This window comes from Mixophyes fleayi, chromosome 3 (genome assembly GCF_038048845.1).
Source record: "Mixophyes fleayi isolate aMixFle1 chromosome 3, aMixFle1.hap1, whole genome shotgun sequence".
NCBI classification, from domain to species: Eukaryota; Metazoa; Chordata; class Amphibia; order Anura; family Limnodynastidae; genus Mixophyes; species Mixophyes fleayi.
Genome location: NC_134404.1, coordinates 92,747,822 through 92,763,297, shown reverse-complemented (window position 1 = coordinate 92,763,297; position 15,476 = coordinate 92,747,822). Strand labels below are relative to the sequence as shown.

Sequence of the window (15,476 nt, the reverse complement as noted above, 5' to 3'; positions counted from 1 at the left end):
CATTGCCAATCTGCACATCAGTGAAAGTCTAGACTCACTTGAGACATATGGCATGTCTAAAGCTGTTTTTGACTGCAGAATGCATTTCATGAGCACATTTTACAGGCCGCAGTAGTGGGTGGAAGGTGATGTTAATATGCTTCTTTAGATTAGTGTTACAAAGAGTAAACCAAATGCTATGATTAGATTCTATGAATGGTATAGGAACCTGGCTTAGCAGAGATATTGCTGGGAACTTGGAAGAAAAAAATAAATAAGTGAGGGAGATAAGGCGGCCATGGGATTTTAAAAGTGTGAGGTGACAAAAATGGTTTGTGAATAGGAGTTAGAGCCAGGTCAGCTGAGAGGAAATTCAGGCGTCACCACAATGGGTTCCTGGGAGCCCCTTGACTTCATGCACAGCCTCTGCATACACTGGTGCTGTGTGTGCAGCCTACAGGGTGTGACCGCATGGACGACTATGAAGCTATTGGTCCATGCACTCACCTATCTGTGTTTTCTCCCTTCCTATCAAATGCTGCACATCTATAGGGTGGATGGGGCTAGATCCATGGCAACTGTCCCATTTGTCTGGATAATAATGCACCACTGCCAGGCAAGTTATGGCCCAGGTTTGTATGCCTTGTGGTTCCTGGTTTGGGCATTTAATCAGAGAGAGGGAAGAAGGAGGTAATGAAGTGAAACAAACCAAACATGTTGGTAAACTTATAAACCAGACAGCACAATTGATCAGGAGGCAAAATTGATGTGTCCTTTGCACCTGCAGGTGGATATCCTGTGTCAGTAGAAGCCTGTGCCTTAAACACCCAGTGCCTCACAGGTAAGACATGTTCATGATATTTTCCAAGTTGATATTTTTAGTCCATTCTGCTTTTGAAGAGGTCGATTTGAACATTTTGATTCCAGGGAGCATTTCTTGCAAGTCTCTCTAGTGCTACAAATTGGTATAAATACATATTTATTAGACTAAAGTAACTTTGTAACTTACGATGTGACCTAACTAACTACTCTAAAGATATATGGTCTGAATTAAAATGAGCAAATCCAGCTATTGGATGCAAACTATGCACCTGAACCACGAACGAAAGTACTATACACTTAGAACCACCAATAATTTTCACCTATGCAACTACTTGTTCTCTCCAAAAGTAGTCTCATTATGTTATCATTTTTCTTTTTGGTGATCATTTCACTATTGAGAGCACCAGCTGGTGGGTAATACGTTATTCAAATTGATTGGAAATTACAAGCTTAAATATTCTGACCGGACACAGCTATTCTGTCCTTCTGATGTAAATGCTTTTATGCAGAGAAATACGTTAAGGACTCTTACATTGGGACAACACACGTCTAAATATAAAATTAATGTGGTTATTTCCTCTGCTGGATACAAGCAATTACTGTTTATTTGTTTTTTAAATGTGGAGCCTGTCATTTATCTTAGAGGAGTGGTGAGAATTTACTGCTGGTTGTCTTTGTTGCTTCTGAGATAATTTACTGGTGGAACATTTGACTGTTCCAACTTTATACATCACGCCACTGTTGAATTAAAGATTATCTTGGCTCTCGCCAAAGGATTCCTACCGCTTTGGGACTCTGTGTTCCTAACATATCATTATCATTTATATACGCCTATCATCATCATCATCATAATTTATTTATATAGCGCCAACATATTCCGCAGCGCTTTACAATTGGGGACAAACATAGTAAACTAATAAACAAACTGAGTAAAACAGACAAAGAGGTGAGAAGGCACTGCTCGCAAGCTTACAATCTATTGGACAATGGGACAATGGGAGTTTGACACATGAGGTTAAGTCTACATTTGCAGTCAGCGCAGACATACTGCAAAGGTAAAATTGACTCACTTATGCTACTCCCATTTACAATTATATGATACTTTGCATGATATGAGGCGTTTTGTTTCATAATTAAGAATTCTGTATTAAACTATTAATACATGTATGGATTTTATCATCATATAACTTCATTGGTTTTTGTGATAAGTTGCTTTATGATTTATGACCCACTACTTGTACAGACTTCACACCCCACAGCAAAGTGACTCCAGATCTCTGAACTCATAGGACAATATGCTTCCATCCATAACGAAAACCTCAGTTTTATTACTTTAGCTTATCTTAATGACATATTTCCCACCCCCCTCTTGTACAAATTTCTTGATGTAACAACTCTTTAATGTTATGCTCTTTTCTTAGTCATTCATTTGTAAAGTTGCCTGATGAAGGAGCCTCTAATCATTTTTTGGGTTAGCCAAAAAAGGTGTCACTCCTATAGTACTTTTGTTTTTTCTGACACGAAAGTATTTTCATCACATACATATTTATATTGATATGTGACCCCTCATCAGTACAGCTATAATAAGCATGTGTGTGCATGTGTTGGGAGTGACAAGGTAAAAGGTCAGTTAGATTATAGGCCTGGGCTCCAAGGTTTTTGAGATCATAGCAGTACCTCTGCCAATATTTATTTTGTCTGGAGACTTAATTTGATTGAATTGTCAAATCTATGAGGTGTGAGCCAGGAATAATTTAAATAAATAAAAAATATATAATGAACTAGCACCCAATAATATGGCAAATTACAAATATGAACATACCATTTTGCTTATCTCAATGCTCAATAAATAAAGTTAAGCAAAACTTTGAAAACTGTTCTTTGAAACATTTGCTCCATTCCACATTTGGCTGCAAAACAACTCATAATTTGCAGGCAAAAATGGTCCTAAAGTGTGCTATGATTGGGGAACACAACAGATTGACCCGATTGTTATCACGCCGGTTTTATTCATGGACTATAGATCCCACAGAGAGCATATTTACAAATACAGAGCAGAAGATTGTATCAAAGGAAATTCGCACTTCTGCTAAACAGTTTGCTATAAAATTCAACTCACACAAAACATCTACTCATGAATTTGTTCAACTATTCCAATTGTAAAGTGCTACGGAATTTGCTGGCGCTATATAAATAAATGTTGATGATGATGAACTTTCGTTTCCTAATAATCACATGTTGTTGAGTTATGTGCTGCAGATAAATAAATGAACATCATTTTTAAGGATTAATTACTTTTCAATTTTCAGATGAATTTAATTTTGGATTACTTTGCAACTTTTGCTAAACATATAGGTTGGTTTCTGGATTCCATTCCTGCTGATCAGATAGGTCTTTATATCACTCAGACAGTGGTATTTCTTTAATTTAAACACAAAGATTAAGCAGAGCTGTGTCACATACATGGATAAATGAATGTACCCTGCCCATCTTAAACAAAGAGCTTCCTGAACAGCACAAAAGGAAGCCAGATTTATATAGCAACATAAATCTCAAAAGTTGCAGTATGGCATGTCAATTCAATACATAGAAGTCCTCTGGAGATGGAAAACCTCTTTAAATAAAATACTTTATGAAAGGACAGTTATACCTCTGCTGATACGGCAGCAGCTAAGTTTCCTCCAGCGCTGTCTCCTGATACGGCCATTCGGCTTCCATCCACTGAATATTTTTTGAGAATATGATCTTGCATAAAAAATTTAACAGCAGTGTGCACATCATCAAACTGGGTTGGAAAGTGGAACTTAGGAGCTAACTTGTAACTGGAGAAGAAAACATATTTGTATTAAGTACAGTACAATAAAATACAGATTTCCATTTTAAAAAAAATATATCTACACATTTTCAAGTTCATTTCTATATTAAAGAAAAAAAAAAGTACAATCGTAAAAAATTTTTTTAGACCACTACTAACACTGGTATTTGGTATATAAAAGGTCATGAGGGCCAATAAAATGTGAATCTTACATATATATATATATATATATATATATATACATATATATATATATATATATATATATATATATATATATATATATATATGAATTATAAGTGGAATGAACACTACTGTTATGTAGAATAAAAGAGGTAAATAAGAAATACTGAAATGCATGTATATGAATATAATGTTAAAATACCACTGTACGACATTGTACAAAACAGCACAGGTGAAATGGGGAGCGTCAGCATGAACTTGCACCTACCAAATTACACAGCAGTTCGCAGATGCAAAGTCCTAGCTGATTTAAGTTTGTATTAATTTCTAGTTAGGTCAATTCAATGTTTCATAACAAAGATACTGCAGGAATTTGTATTCTGAAGTGGTACTTCAAGACACATTGGGGTAGATTTGAAAAAAAACGTTCTTGTTCTTCGGTTTAAAGACAGAACACAATTAAATGTCAGTTTAATGGCATGATACAAAATTATACATATTAATAGAAAGTCATAAGACAAGTCTTAAATTGCAATGCGCTGGCATATATTATACATACATGTTTTAGTAAATAAACAATAAATATATGAAGTACAGCACACAAAAAGTGTAATAAATTTTACTCACTGACCTTCAGACACCTTCAGGAATTTGAAACGGTTGGGTACCTTATCCCGAACATGGAATAGACCAACATGGAATAGACCATCATGAGACCGAAGTTGTCATGCACGACAGCATGACACCTTCAGTCTCATGATGGTCTATTCCACATTGGCGTGATGAATTAACATCCCAGCAACCTACAATGACATCAGTTCCAAGCTCCCCGCTATCATTTGTGCTGTTAAGCTGCTAATTTAAGATAGTGCCGGCTGTACAATGTTTTTTAGAAAGCCTAGAAAATTGTACAGCCAGCAACTCCTTAAATTAGCAGCTTAACAGCACGAATGATAGTGGGGAGCTTGAAAGTAACTGTGATTGTAGGTTGCCAGGATGTTCATTCCATGGAACTGTTCTCATCATATCGGTCTATTCCACGTCAGCGTTTTCAGCTTCATGATAATGACTGACTACCACCGCTTGAAACATGCTTTTACTGCAACCTCCTACTGTCGACATTTTTTGCACCCCTGCAGCCTTGTCCCACTAATCAATACACCTAGTATAAACAAGCACCTTCATGCTATGGAGTTAGAAAATTACATGGGTGATACAGGCCTCCATTTTCTCTGTATTACAAATGGGGTTTAATGTGCTTCAATAAAAGGCAGTGAGGCCATCACATTTAATTAGGTTTCAGTAAACCTCCCAACTGCACCTATTTAGACAGGACAGTCTCGATTTGAGGACTCTGTCCCACTGTCCAGATCAGGAATGTTTTGTCCCTCGGTCAGGAGGTTGATACCAGTAGCGGAACTACCATTGGTGTGGTAGGTGCAGTACACCGGGCCCATGGAGATAATGGGACCCACTGCATGGTAGATACAGAGGGCAGAGGGCCCCAGTACCCACTTCCTGCACCGGGGGCCCACAGCTCACTAGTTCTGTCTCTGGTTGGGACGAATGTCCTACTCATTGCTGCTCTGTCATTAAACTAATCTGTCATTGGTGTGCACAGTAGTAAATATGTGTAAGAAGGGAAAGGTATGGGAGTAAGGCAAAGCCAAGAGGTACAGAAGTCCTAGGCACACCCCTGGGGTGTGGTCACTTCTCCTTTGTGATGCAACCATACACCCACCAAGATGTTACTGCACCCTGTCCTGAATTCTGGTGCTCTAAAGTTATGAGGTATGCTACAGTCATCACTTCCCTTTTAGTAATAAAGGGGGAACTAAATAGAACAAAGTTATGGGAATTATATAACCGTATGTGTAATATATATATATATATATATATATATATATATATATATATATATATATATATATATATATATACTACACATGAGGGCCATATTAACCATTTGAAAGTCTAACCAAGGGCCTTGGGCTGAACTCATGGACAGGCTGCAGTACACATATTCCAGTCTTTGAATGAAGACAGGCTGGGAAAGGGGGAAGCCACGTCATGATAGGGACAACACCAAGTCACAATATCTCTGTGTGCTATATTAATACTGCCCTGTTGTGCCTTACTGACAAGACTGATTCACTGTGTGTATTTATCATTACAGAGACTGTTTTATAATCAGTTAATATAATAATATTTAAGATAGAATACCAACAAATTGATATAGAATGGCGCTAATAACCACAACGTGATGACAAGATTATCAGTATAAATCAAAGTATAATATTAAGTAGAAAAGTTCCAGATGTATAGTTGGCTCAAGTATGAGCGGCAGCCACGATGACCTGTAGCCAGATGGTTAGTCCGGAAATGGAAACACTGCAACAGAAGACAGGCAGGGCGCCTCAATGTGTATTATCAATGATATATTTATAGATGGATGTAATAAGCTGCGTACCGTGAGGTATTAGTAGGTGGTCTAATCAGAGATGGGTGACCCTCCTCCTAGGCTGTTCCTCCTGATAGCTCAAACATCGGACAATGCAGAAAAAAGGGGTAACAGAGTAATATTGTCGAATTATAACATCACACTTCTTGTGAGCATGCATACCACCTATTAGGCTTCCTTATTGTGAGAAAAACATATAAGCCCAGGGTGGAAACAGTATATAGTATATTGGACACCCACGTGATGTACAATTATAAACTGCATACCAGATGCTTTCTAGGTAACAGCATAGATTAGTTCCTTAGAAGATCAGATATATACTCTCTCCATCCCAACCTCGTTCATTGGCGGCGAAAATGACAAGGAGAGGAAAGGTATAAATATACAATTGTGTTTTAATAAAAGGATAAAACAATGCACTTACATCGAGGAGTGCAAATACATGCTGACAGGATAGGCTCAACGCGTTTCATCCCGGTAAAAACGGGACTTCCTCAGGAGCAAAAATCGTAGATAATAATAATATTTAAGGCTGCACTATCACCTAGGAAAATCATTTGTTAACTCTAGCTGGAGCCCCCTTTTCCCCCGGGGCTCTGCCAGCAAATCAAAGCTCACCATTTTTAAATAGTGGCTTGTTATTTTTTCTCCATATATCACCCCAACCCCAGCCTCCAGTTTTCAAATGCGTGCACCTCCAGAAAACAAACGCATGGAGAAAACCTTCAAGCTGCAGCTAAGGGGGAGGAGCCACCATAGAAAATAGTTTCCTAAGTAATAATGCAGCTTTAAGATTTGTGCAAATTTTAATTTAATTGGCTGTCAGGCAGAATTATATTTAGAATAACCTCATGTTAAATTCTTCATTGGTGATTAAAATAAAGGCACTTGTGTTTTCATAGTGTAAAACTGGCAGAGAGAATAAATGTTTATTATTATTGTAGATGTGTAAGACGCCACAGTGCTCCACAGCGCCGTACAGTAGAGAAATCAGGACATACAAGGTAAACAATATAAACGCAGACATGAAAACAAAAGTTATGAAGGACCCTGATCATTAGAGAGCTTATATTTTAAGTGGAAGAGGGCACAGATATTTTCTGGAGAAAAAAATGGTAATTTAGGGGGTGCGACAATGTTGGGGCCAATGTATGAGGGAGTACCGGTGATGTCCATTCTGCTCTTTCATTAGCAGCCCCCTTCGTTTGAAAATCATTTGTGTGTAAGCTCAGTACAATAAGGGCACATGTATGCAAGTTAACAATGTACCTTTGCGATGCATGCAGTTTTGTTATATATATATATATATATATATCTATATATGTAGACACACACATACATACATGTCTTTGATAACTTGCATGGTTTGAAAACCGCACAAAAAGGTGCATTTTAGCATCTTTAAAACATTTTAAAATTGCAGTTTGGGAAAACCTCAGTTTGATATGTCCCAGGTTTAGTTTGGACGTGCACTGGAGTAATTTACACATTTGAATTAAACTTATTGACAAAAATTAAAGAAGCAATTTTTGCACTTTTGTCAGTAGGACTGAGGACTAAAAGGTGACACAAGCCCTTATTTAAAGTTTCAAGCACATTTTTGACATGGCTGCTTGTACTATAAAATCATTTATGGTTCAGCTAATAAGTGACAACAAAGGGTACCTACTTGATAGATACAATCACTGCATTTAGCTCATGAGCAGTTCGTTTTGAAAGGAGATCATATGGCTTCATGGCTGTATGGGATTCATTAAGTAAGTATCAGACGTTTACTTGAAATAAGAAAACTCTGCAGCATTCCAATATATATGAAAAGGGAAATTTTAGAAACATTGGTTCACATGTTTTTTACATTACAAGTTAAATGTTGTAGTATTAGATATGTAGTTATCATATATCACTAGAAAAGGTCTCCTTTCACAATAAATATTTCAGAGCCACTATAATCTGCCCATCCTCTCTAATGAGCAAAGACATAGCTCTATTTCATTAGCTTCCTTCCTTTCCCCTGTAGAGGTAGAGTAACTAAAACATTGTGCAGGATCCTATACAAAGCACTGTGTGTTAGACATATATAAAAGTATGGCCATCTTAAACCTATCTCTGTCAAGGTAGATATTTAAGTCGGTAATTGTTGAAATATGAATTGTAAAAATACATTTTTCCTCTATACTAAAGAATAACTATGGTAACAAGCCATGATTTTAACTTTAGTTAGTTAGTATATTTTGTGAAGCTCATGATAACATGAGTATATATTCTAAATAATATGAATGGCCTGGGAGCCACAGCAATAAGTTGCACTTTGCATTTGCCCATACATATAGATTTAAAATGTATATTGAGATATATTTCCAGTACATGCAACAAGATATGTGGTAATGTACATTATATAAACTACAGTATATGTCATATACATCTTAACATTACTTACTTGCGCTTCCTACACACCATCCACCACCATGAATGTGGATAACTGCTCTCCTTGGGGCGTTTGAAAGCTTTTTAGGGACATATAACCGCACTGGAACGTCGCTAAATAATGTGTCTGTGACAGTGACATTTTCATTTGATGTGGGTTCTGTATGTTCCATGTATGTTAGAAACTTCATGGTTTCCATATAATGCCTTAGCCCAAGAATTTCAGCAAATGAAGCCTGAGACACAGATAAATACAAGTAAGTGAGAGACTTAACAATGCATATACATTTATGTAAGGTACAAGAAGCAACATGTTATGTCAGTCTTCTGTTGAATATAGCAGTTGGTGTTTGACTTACAACTGAAACCTAGCTACTATTGTTTGACTTGTGTGATCTACTCAATCACCCTTCAGCATACAACGCCACGTACAGAGGAGAGATGGCAACTTTTGGACCTGGAGCAAATTCAAGAGAGTGACATTTGTTTTCTGCAGTATTATGGATGGATTATATATATATATATATATATATATATATATATATATATATATATATATATATATATATGAGAAATGTGGTTTTGCTAAGCTGACGCCATCTTGTTGCCTGATAGCTATTATGTTCTGTTAGAGCTTAAAGACAGATTAGATGCACCTGTTTTGTAGGAGTAATTCATTATTTGAAAAACTATGCTTATAACCATGGACATATCAGACAGGAGATAAGCCTACCCTTCCCCCTTGAGGAGTATTCCTGTGTGATAATGAGAGAATGTACTAACATCTGTGTAAAGGGAGCATGAGTGGTTAAAACCTTTTGGGGCGTATTTTTCTGTAATACGTGGTTTTTGCTATATAGATAGGGACTCGTAACTAATAAAGCAGAGTTTATTGTACACTCAAACCATGCAATGTATTTAATTCTCTCCAGCTGATGAGCTCATAACTGATAAACTGACACTTACAGGTGAACAATCTGATTTAGATTCAAAAGCATTGGAGGTCCACACCGAGACTGCTGACCTGAGCCAAGGACAGACAGAACTGGAGGTCGCCCTGGACACAGGACTCTGACTATAACCCGGGTGAGTAGAGTTTTCTATTCATCAGGCTCCTCTCTTTAGAGCTTCCTCATGTCCGTCTAAGGTATCAGGCACGCAGATCTGTAAGTCTCAGAATTATACAGTTACTAACAATTTGTTTATTGTAATTGTATTGGTAATTAGATTCCTGAAAGATGAGTGAATTTTCAGTGCATGTGTGATACATCAACACCATCCCCAGAACTTTGTCAAGAAGTTTAGAAAGAGTTTTCAGACCTTCGTCCTAGATGCTGTCAGGATATTCTGCACGGACACCCAGTGTAAAGAGTCCAAAAGGGACATCTAGTGTAAGGAGTCCAAAAGGGGCATCCAGTGCACAGAGCCCACAGAACCGGACATCCAGTATAATGAGTCCAAAAGGGGCATCCAGTGTTAGGAACCACAGAACGGGACGTCCACTATTGGGACAACCCACAGAAACTAGACCAGAGTCTCTATTGAGACTCAAAGTACTGTCAATATAAGAGAATATAGACAGTAAGCAGATAGATGACAGCACCCCCCCCCCATAGAAATGATGCGCAGATTTCTAGGATGTGTGGGGAGTAGAAGGTCTACAAGTAATTTGTCAAGAAAGTGGGGATAGCCAAAGAAGGAATTGATATGTGTTATTGTAGAAACAAGGGTGTTGCAAGTGGTAATGTGACAAGAACAAAGGGGTATTAAGCCCAAACCCCAAGAGATAGTTTGAGGTGGCAAAGGAAAGTTAAGAGATCTGGAAAGGCGCAAAATATGTGGATAAGTTAAATGGATCACAAGCTAAATGATATAATGAATCAAGTAGGTTGTGTACTAAAAATGTATGTTTGATGCTGCGCAGCTAAAAGAGTGAAATGTGCCCCTCCCGTATTCTGTGTAAAAGATTTCAGTGTGTTGAGATAAGAAGGACTGTATTTTGTAATCTGGCAATGTATGTAACAATGATAAAAAGGTTCTTCAAGTATGTTTCAATAATTTATTAATAACATGTTAAAGCTAACTTGTATTGATTCTAATGCTGGGACTTGTAGTTCCACAGCAGTAGTCTGGAAGATAACAGTTAATTTTTCTTTCTCTGTATGTGCGTTTTATCTCCGTCTTACTGCGTGTGAGGGAGGTTTGTGTTTGTCTGTCTTGACCATTTTACAAGAGACATGTTTCAAGGTTGAAAAAGTTGTACATTTGTAAATAATGTGAAGAGATGCAAAAGAAGATTTAAAATCTTTGGTCCATCACTGCACGATTCAGTGAACAAACAAGACTGTAAATAATGTACATTATCACTATTATTACTAGTGTCAGAACAAAGATGGCTGGGGTCCAACAAATCATTTCTGTAATTGAACAAAGAAATTTTGTTTCTGAAGTTGAGAAAAAAGCTTTCTCTTTAATGAAGTTGAGAATTGTGGGAATGAGCTTTTACATGCAGATATATTACAAGCTGTTTTTATCTGTGTTAAAATGGCGCTGATGAATATTCTCAGGAATTAGGAGGGTTTGTTATGCCCATAAAGAAATGAGCGAGAATTGTGAATATATATTTTTACTTTCAACATGGAAATCACAGAATCTGAATATTTGGTCACGGGAGATTTTGTTGAGAAAATGTTGAGTGATATACAGACACAATGTGAGGTGTCTAACGAGAATATTCGGATTTATAAGAGGAGCAGTGTTGCTTTCAAATGGCTGAATGACGGGAACCAAGATTAGAGATTGAATGTTTGTAACCTGGAAAACATATTAGTGTCATTCAAGGGGGCTGTACTAGGTGATGATGAGAAAGAAGTGGCTTTGAGCGGCCAGGTCTTGTCACTTTGACATTCCCCGTTTGTGAGATTAGGGACTGCCCCTTTGAGGAAATCATAGCATGGAACGCATAGCATCACAGTTAAGATTTTAGCAGCTGTTCACTGCACAAAAATGTTTACTGCTTACCTGATAACGGTGTACTGATACTGACAAGCATGATAGTTCCTGTAATTCCATTGAATAAATGTTAATCTCTATGCAAAAGTTTTTTTCTTCACAGGTCTACAACTACAAAGACCCTTTAGGCAATCCAGATTGCATTGATCCAACTTTCAATGAATAAAAGTTTGCAATATGTTTTGGTCTACAGCCACAACAAGCATAAGTATAAACTAATGAAGGATTTAAAGAATGTAGACTCTGCTGAGTAATGATTACCTTGTTTTGGAAAGAGATATTAGAGTTTATGGGCTATTCACATAGCAAATGCATGAACTATGTGGTTTTTCTGTATGTCGTAGAAGGTCAGAATATATGTTTTTAAAGAGAAAAGGAGAAATGAACTAACATAGTTGAATATGAAATAGTGTTTGGGTTTATTTTTGGGTTTTTTTAGCCAAATTTTATATCAGATGGTTTGAAAGAAAGTAATGCAATGTAATGTGAAATTATGGTAGATAACAAAAGGTTTTTTATTTTTTATCCTCATAATAGTTTTGAGTCAATCATTGTTGCAAAGACATTCACTGCCCTTATTTACTGTGCTATAATCATCATATATGTAAATACCTCTTTGTATCATGGGTATGGTAATGCATTTATGGGAATTCAATGTTTGTACATAAATGAAAAAAGCCTTAAGACTTTAAGAGCTATTATCTGTGCTCCTGCATTAGCACTTGTAGATGATAGCAAACCATTTATACTCTCCTCTGAGCAGAGCCAAATGTTTAACCAATTTTAAGCTGAAGTAACTTCAGCGCCAGCACTGATTTTGCCAGATTATGACAAGCCTTTCACATTATTTTGTTATAAAGTAAGTGCACACGCACAAGGAGTACTAACACAGATACATGGTCGCAAGCTAAAGTCACTTACATACTACTCTGCACAATTAGACTCAGTCATACGAGCAGTGGCTGCAGCTGCCATATTGTTTGGAAAAAGTACAGATATTGTGCTAGGGCACCCAGTAACCCTAATGGTGCCACATGCGGTAACAGAAATTTTAAATCAAGCACAAACAAAACACTTCTCAGCAGCCAGACTAAGTAGCACTGCTAACTCCCTGTAACGTTACACTTAAGTGGTGCACAATGTTGAATCCTGCTGCTTTATTGCAGCAAGTTTCAAACGACGGAAGAAGTACCTGTATATATCGGGGTTCACCTAGGGGTTTGGGGGAATCCCATCCCAGCTTGAACAGGAAGAAAAAAAAATGCAAACACAAAATTTTTCTGAATATGATTGTGTAGAACTAATGAGACAAGGATATTTGGTTTTATCTGACATTAAAGATACACCGCTACCAAATGCAGACATCTCACGCTACCACATAGATGGTGTTTCTTATACAGGGTGTGCTGTAACCACACACACAGAGTGATTCAACAGACTCTACCGAGTCACATGTCAGCACAAGAAGCTGAACTAAAGGCCCTGACACTTGCATGCATATATGCAAAAGGGCAAAGAGTAAACAATTACATTGATTCAAGTTATTGATTTGGAATTGCACATGTTTATGGCGCTATATGGAAAGTAGGGACTTATAGGTTCAGCAAGCAAACCAGTCAACATGCTGAACATATCAGGGCACTGTTCACCGCATTCCACCTGTCCTCCAAACTCAGTGATGAAGATGAAGACACACACAGAGACACTACCTACCCCCAAAGCTAAGGGAAATAGACTGGTAGACCAGGCCTAACGAGAAGCCGCCATAGCCCCAGTACCCAAAGGGGAGTCTATTTAAATGGTGACCACCTGACCCAAATTTGACTGTTACACACTCCAAACTTATGCAGATACAAGCAACATAGAATGAGAAAAAGACTTGGATAAAACATGAAGCACTAGAAGTGCAAGGAGAGTGGTGTAAAGGTCAGTGTTTGCCAAAAGTAATTTATCCCATTATGGCCAATATAGCACACGGTAAAGTGCATCTGGGGAAAGATGCTATGGTTGTACTCACTAACAGATTATGGATAGCACCAGGGTTTGTCCAAGCAGCACAGGTGTTAGTGGCAGGATGCTTAATCTGTGCATAGAATAACCCGGGTAAGTCTGTCCTATAGAAAAGCACACCCCAGACACAGTATCCCTATAAGAGGATACAGATAGACTTTATACAACTTCCCAAATGCTCAGGCTTTAAGAATGTGCTAGTCTGTGTCGACTTCTTTAGTCACTGGCTGGAGGCATGACTGCATAGGAAAGCAAATACTAAAACAGTAGCCAAGAAAATTAGGACTGAAGTAATCTGCAGATATGGGGTACCAGAGGTCATTTAAAGTGACAGAGGGACACACTTTATGGGGCAAGGATTCCAAGAACTGTTAAAAAAACATGGGAATCATATCTGCCCTTCACACCCTTCACAGACCCCAAAGTTCGGGATGTGTGGAGCGCCTTAATGGTACTCTGAAATTGAAAATGCAGAAAATAATGGCTGAAACAGGCCTGCCATGGATCTCAGTAAGAAACACTGCTAGGAAAGACACAGGTTTAGCACCAAATCAGATACTGTTTGGCACAGCACACAGAACAGGCTGTTACTTTCCTTAGCAACTACAGCATGTACATGGTGATTTGTTGAACTATGTTGCTTTATTATGGAAACAACTAACTGAAATACATGGTCAAGTGATTTCTTCCATTCCAGGCCCTAATTTTGATGCAGTTACCCATAAACTGCATCCAGGGGACTGGGTGGCTGTGAAAAAGCACGTCAGGAAGAGTCTTGAACCCAGATACGAGAGTCCTTTCCAGGTCTTATTGACGACTCCCATGGTAGTAGAAGTACAGGGAAATGACACCTGAATACACGCATCCCACTGCAAGATCTTCAGACAAGGGGAGTCTGAGTAAAATGTATTCAAGTTTTTTAACCAGAGAGTGTTGTTCATTGATATTAGCAGAATATTGATTGCATGTTATGTTCCTTTGCTGTAGGCTGTAGATGTGTACTAGTCTAGAAAGGAAAGCTAGGTCTGGAAGAACCAGACTCATGCCAATAGTAATGTAGAGATCATTATGAGAAATAATTAATTAATTAATCATAATGAGAAAAATTATAATATGAAAGTTTAACCCAACCAAATAAGAAAATAGCAACCCATGACTGTAGGGGTTTACAACGAATACAGAAATGTATTTTTGAGTATTGTAGCCCAACACATTATTACATTTACACAAGACAATAGGTTAATATTGGACTACCTGACAGCTTAGTCTGGAGGCTACTACCTGACCCTAAATATGTAAATTGAAGCCCAGGGTTGCACCTTTTTAACTAGTGACGCAGATGATCCAGAGAAAATATTTGATGAACACTTACAAAAAAATTAAGACATGAAATATACATTTTTAAAAGTAGCACACTGGAGATGCTTATCTAGAAGGATAGTTTTCATGGCTGTACCTGGCCAATTAGTTCAAGTGTATAGGAGGATGGTTATCAGGTTTTATACATGTTGTACTTCAAGGACTGTTACTAATCCCTATTATAATATATATATATACTAATAAAATTGATGATGTGGCTTATTAACAAGTGTAGTAAAGCTAAGTGTTTCTCTTCCAGTAAAATTAAAGTTACCACATCTGTCTTAACCGCTGTACTGTACACCCCATCTAATGAGTGTGAACCTTGTGGAACTCTCAGTACTACTGCCAGTTGTGATCAGTGCAGAAACCAAGAGACTTTTCCTTGGAATCCACTTGGTCATTACTGAA

At 37.6% G+C, this 15,476-nt stretch overlaps 2 protein-coding genes across 2 annotated transcripts in view; one reads left to right on the top strand and one right to left on the bottom strand.

The window, feature by feature from the left end:
* LOC142143818 (cysteinyl leukotriene receptor 2-like) overlaps nucleotides 1–15,476 on the top strand; it is a 175,674-nt gene that overhangs the window by 24,001 nt on the left and 136,197 nt on the right. The window lies entirely within an intron of this gene.
* LOC142143817 (arylacetamide deacetylase-like) overlaps nucleotides 1–15,476 on the bottom strand; it is a 32,211-nt gene that overhangs the window by 5,480 nt on the left and 11,255 nt on the right. The window contains exons 2-4 of the mRNA XM_075201986.1: nucleotides 8,698–8,920; nucleotides 7,930–7,999; nucleotides 3,452–3,623 (exon numbers count right to left, since the gene is read on the bottom strand). Coding sequence (XP_075058087.1) covers nucleotides 3,452–3,623; nucleotides 7,930–7,999; nucleotides 8,698–8,920 — 465 coding nt within the window. The remainder of the gene's footprint in view (nucleotides 1–3,451; nucleotides 3,624–7,929; nucleotides 8,000–8,697; nucleotides 8,921–15,476) is intronic.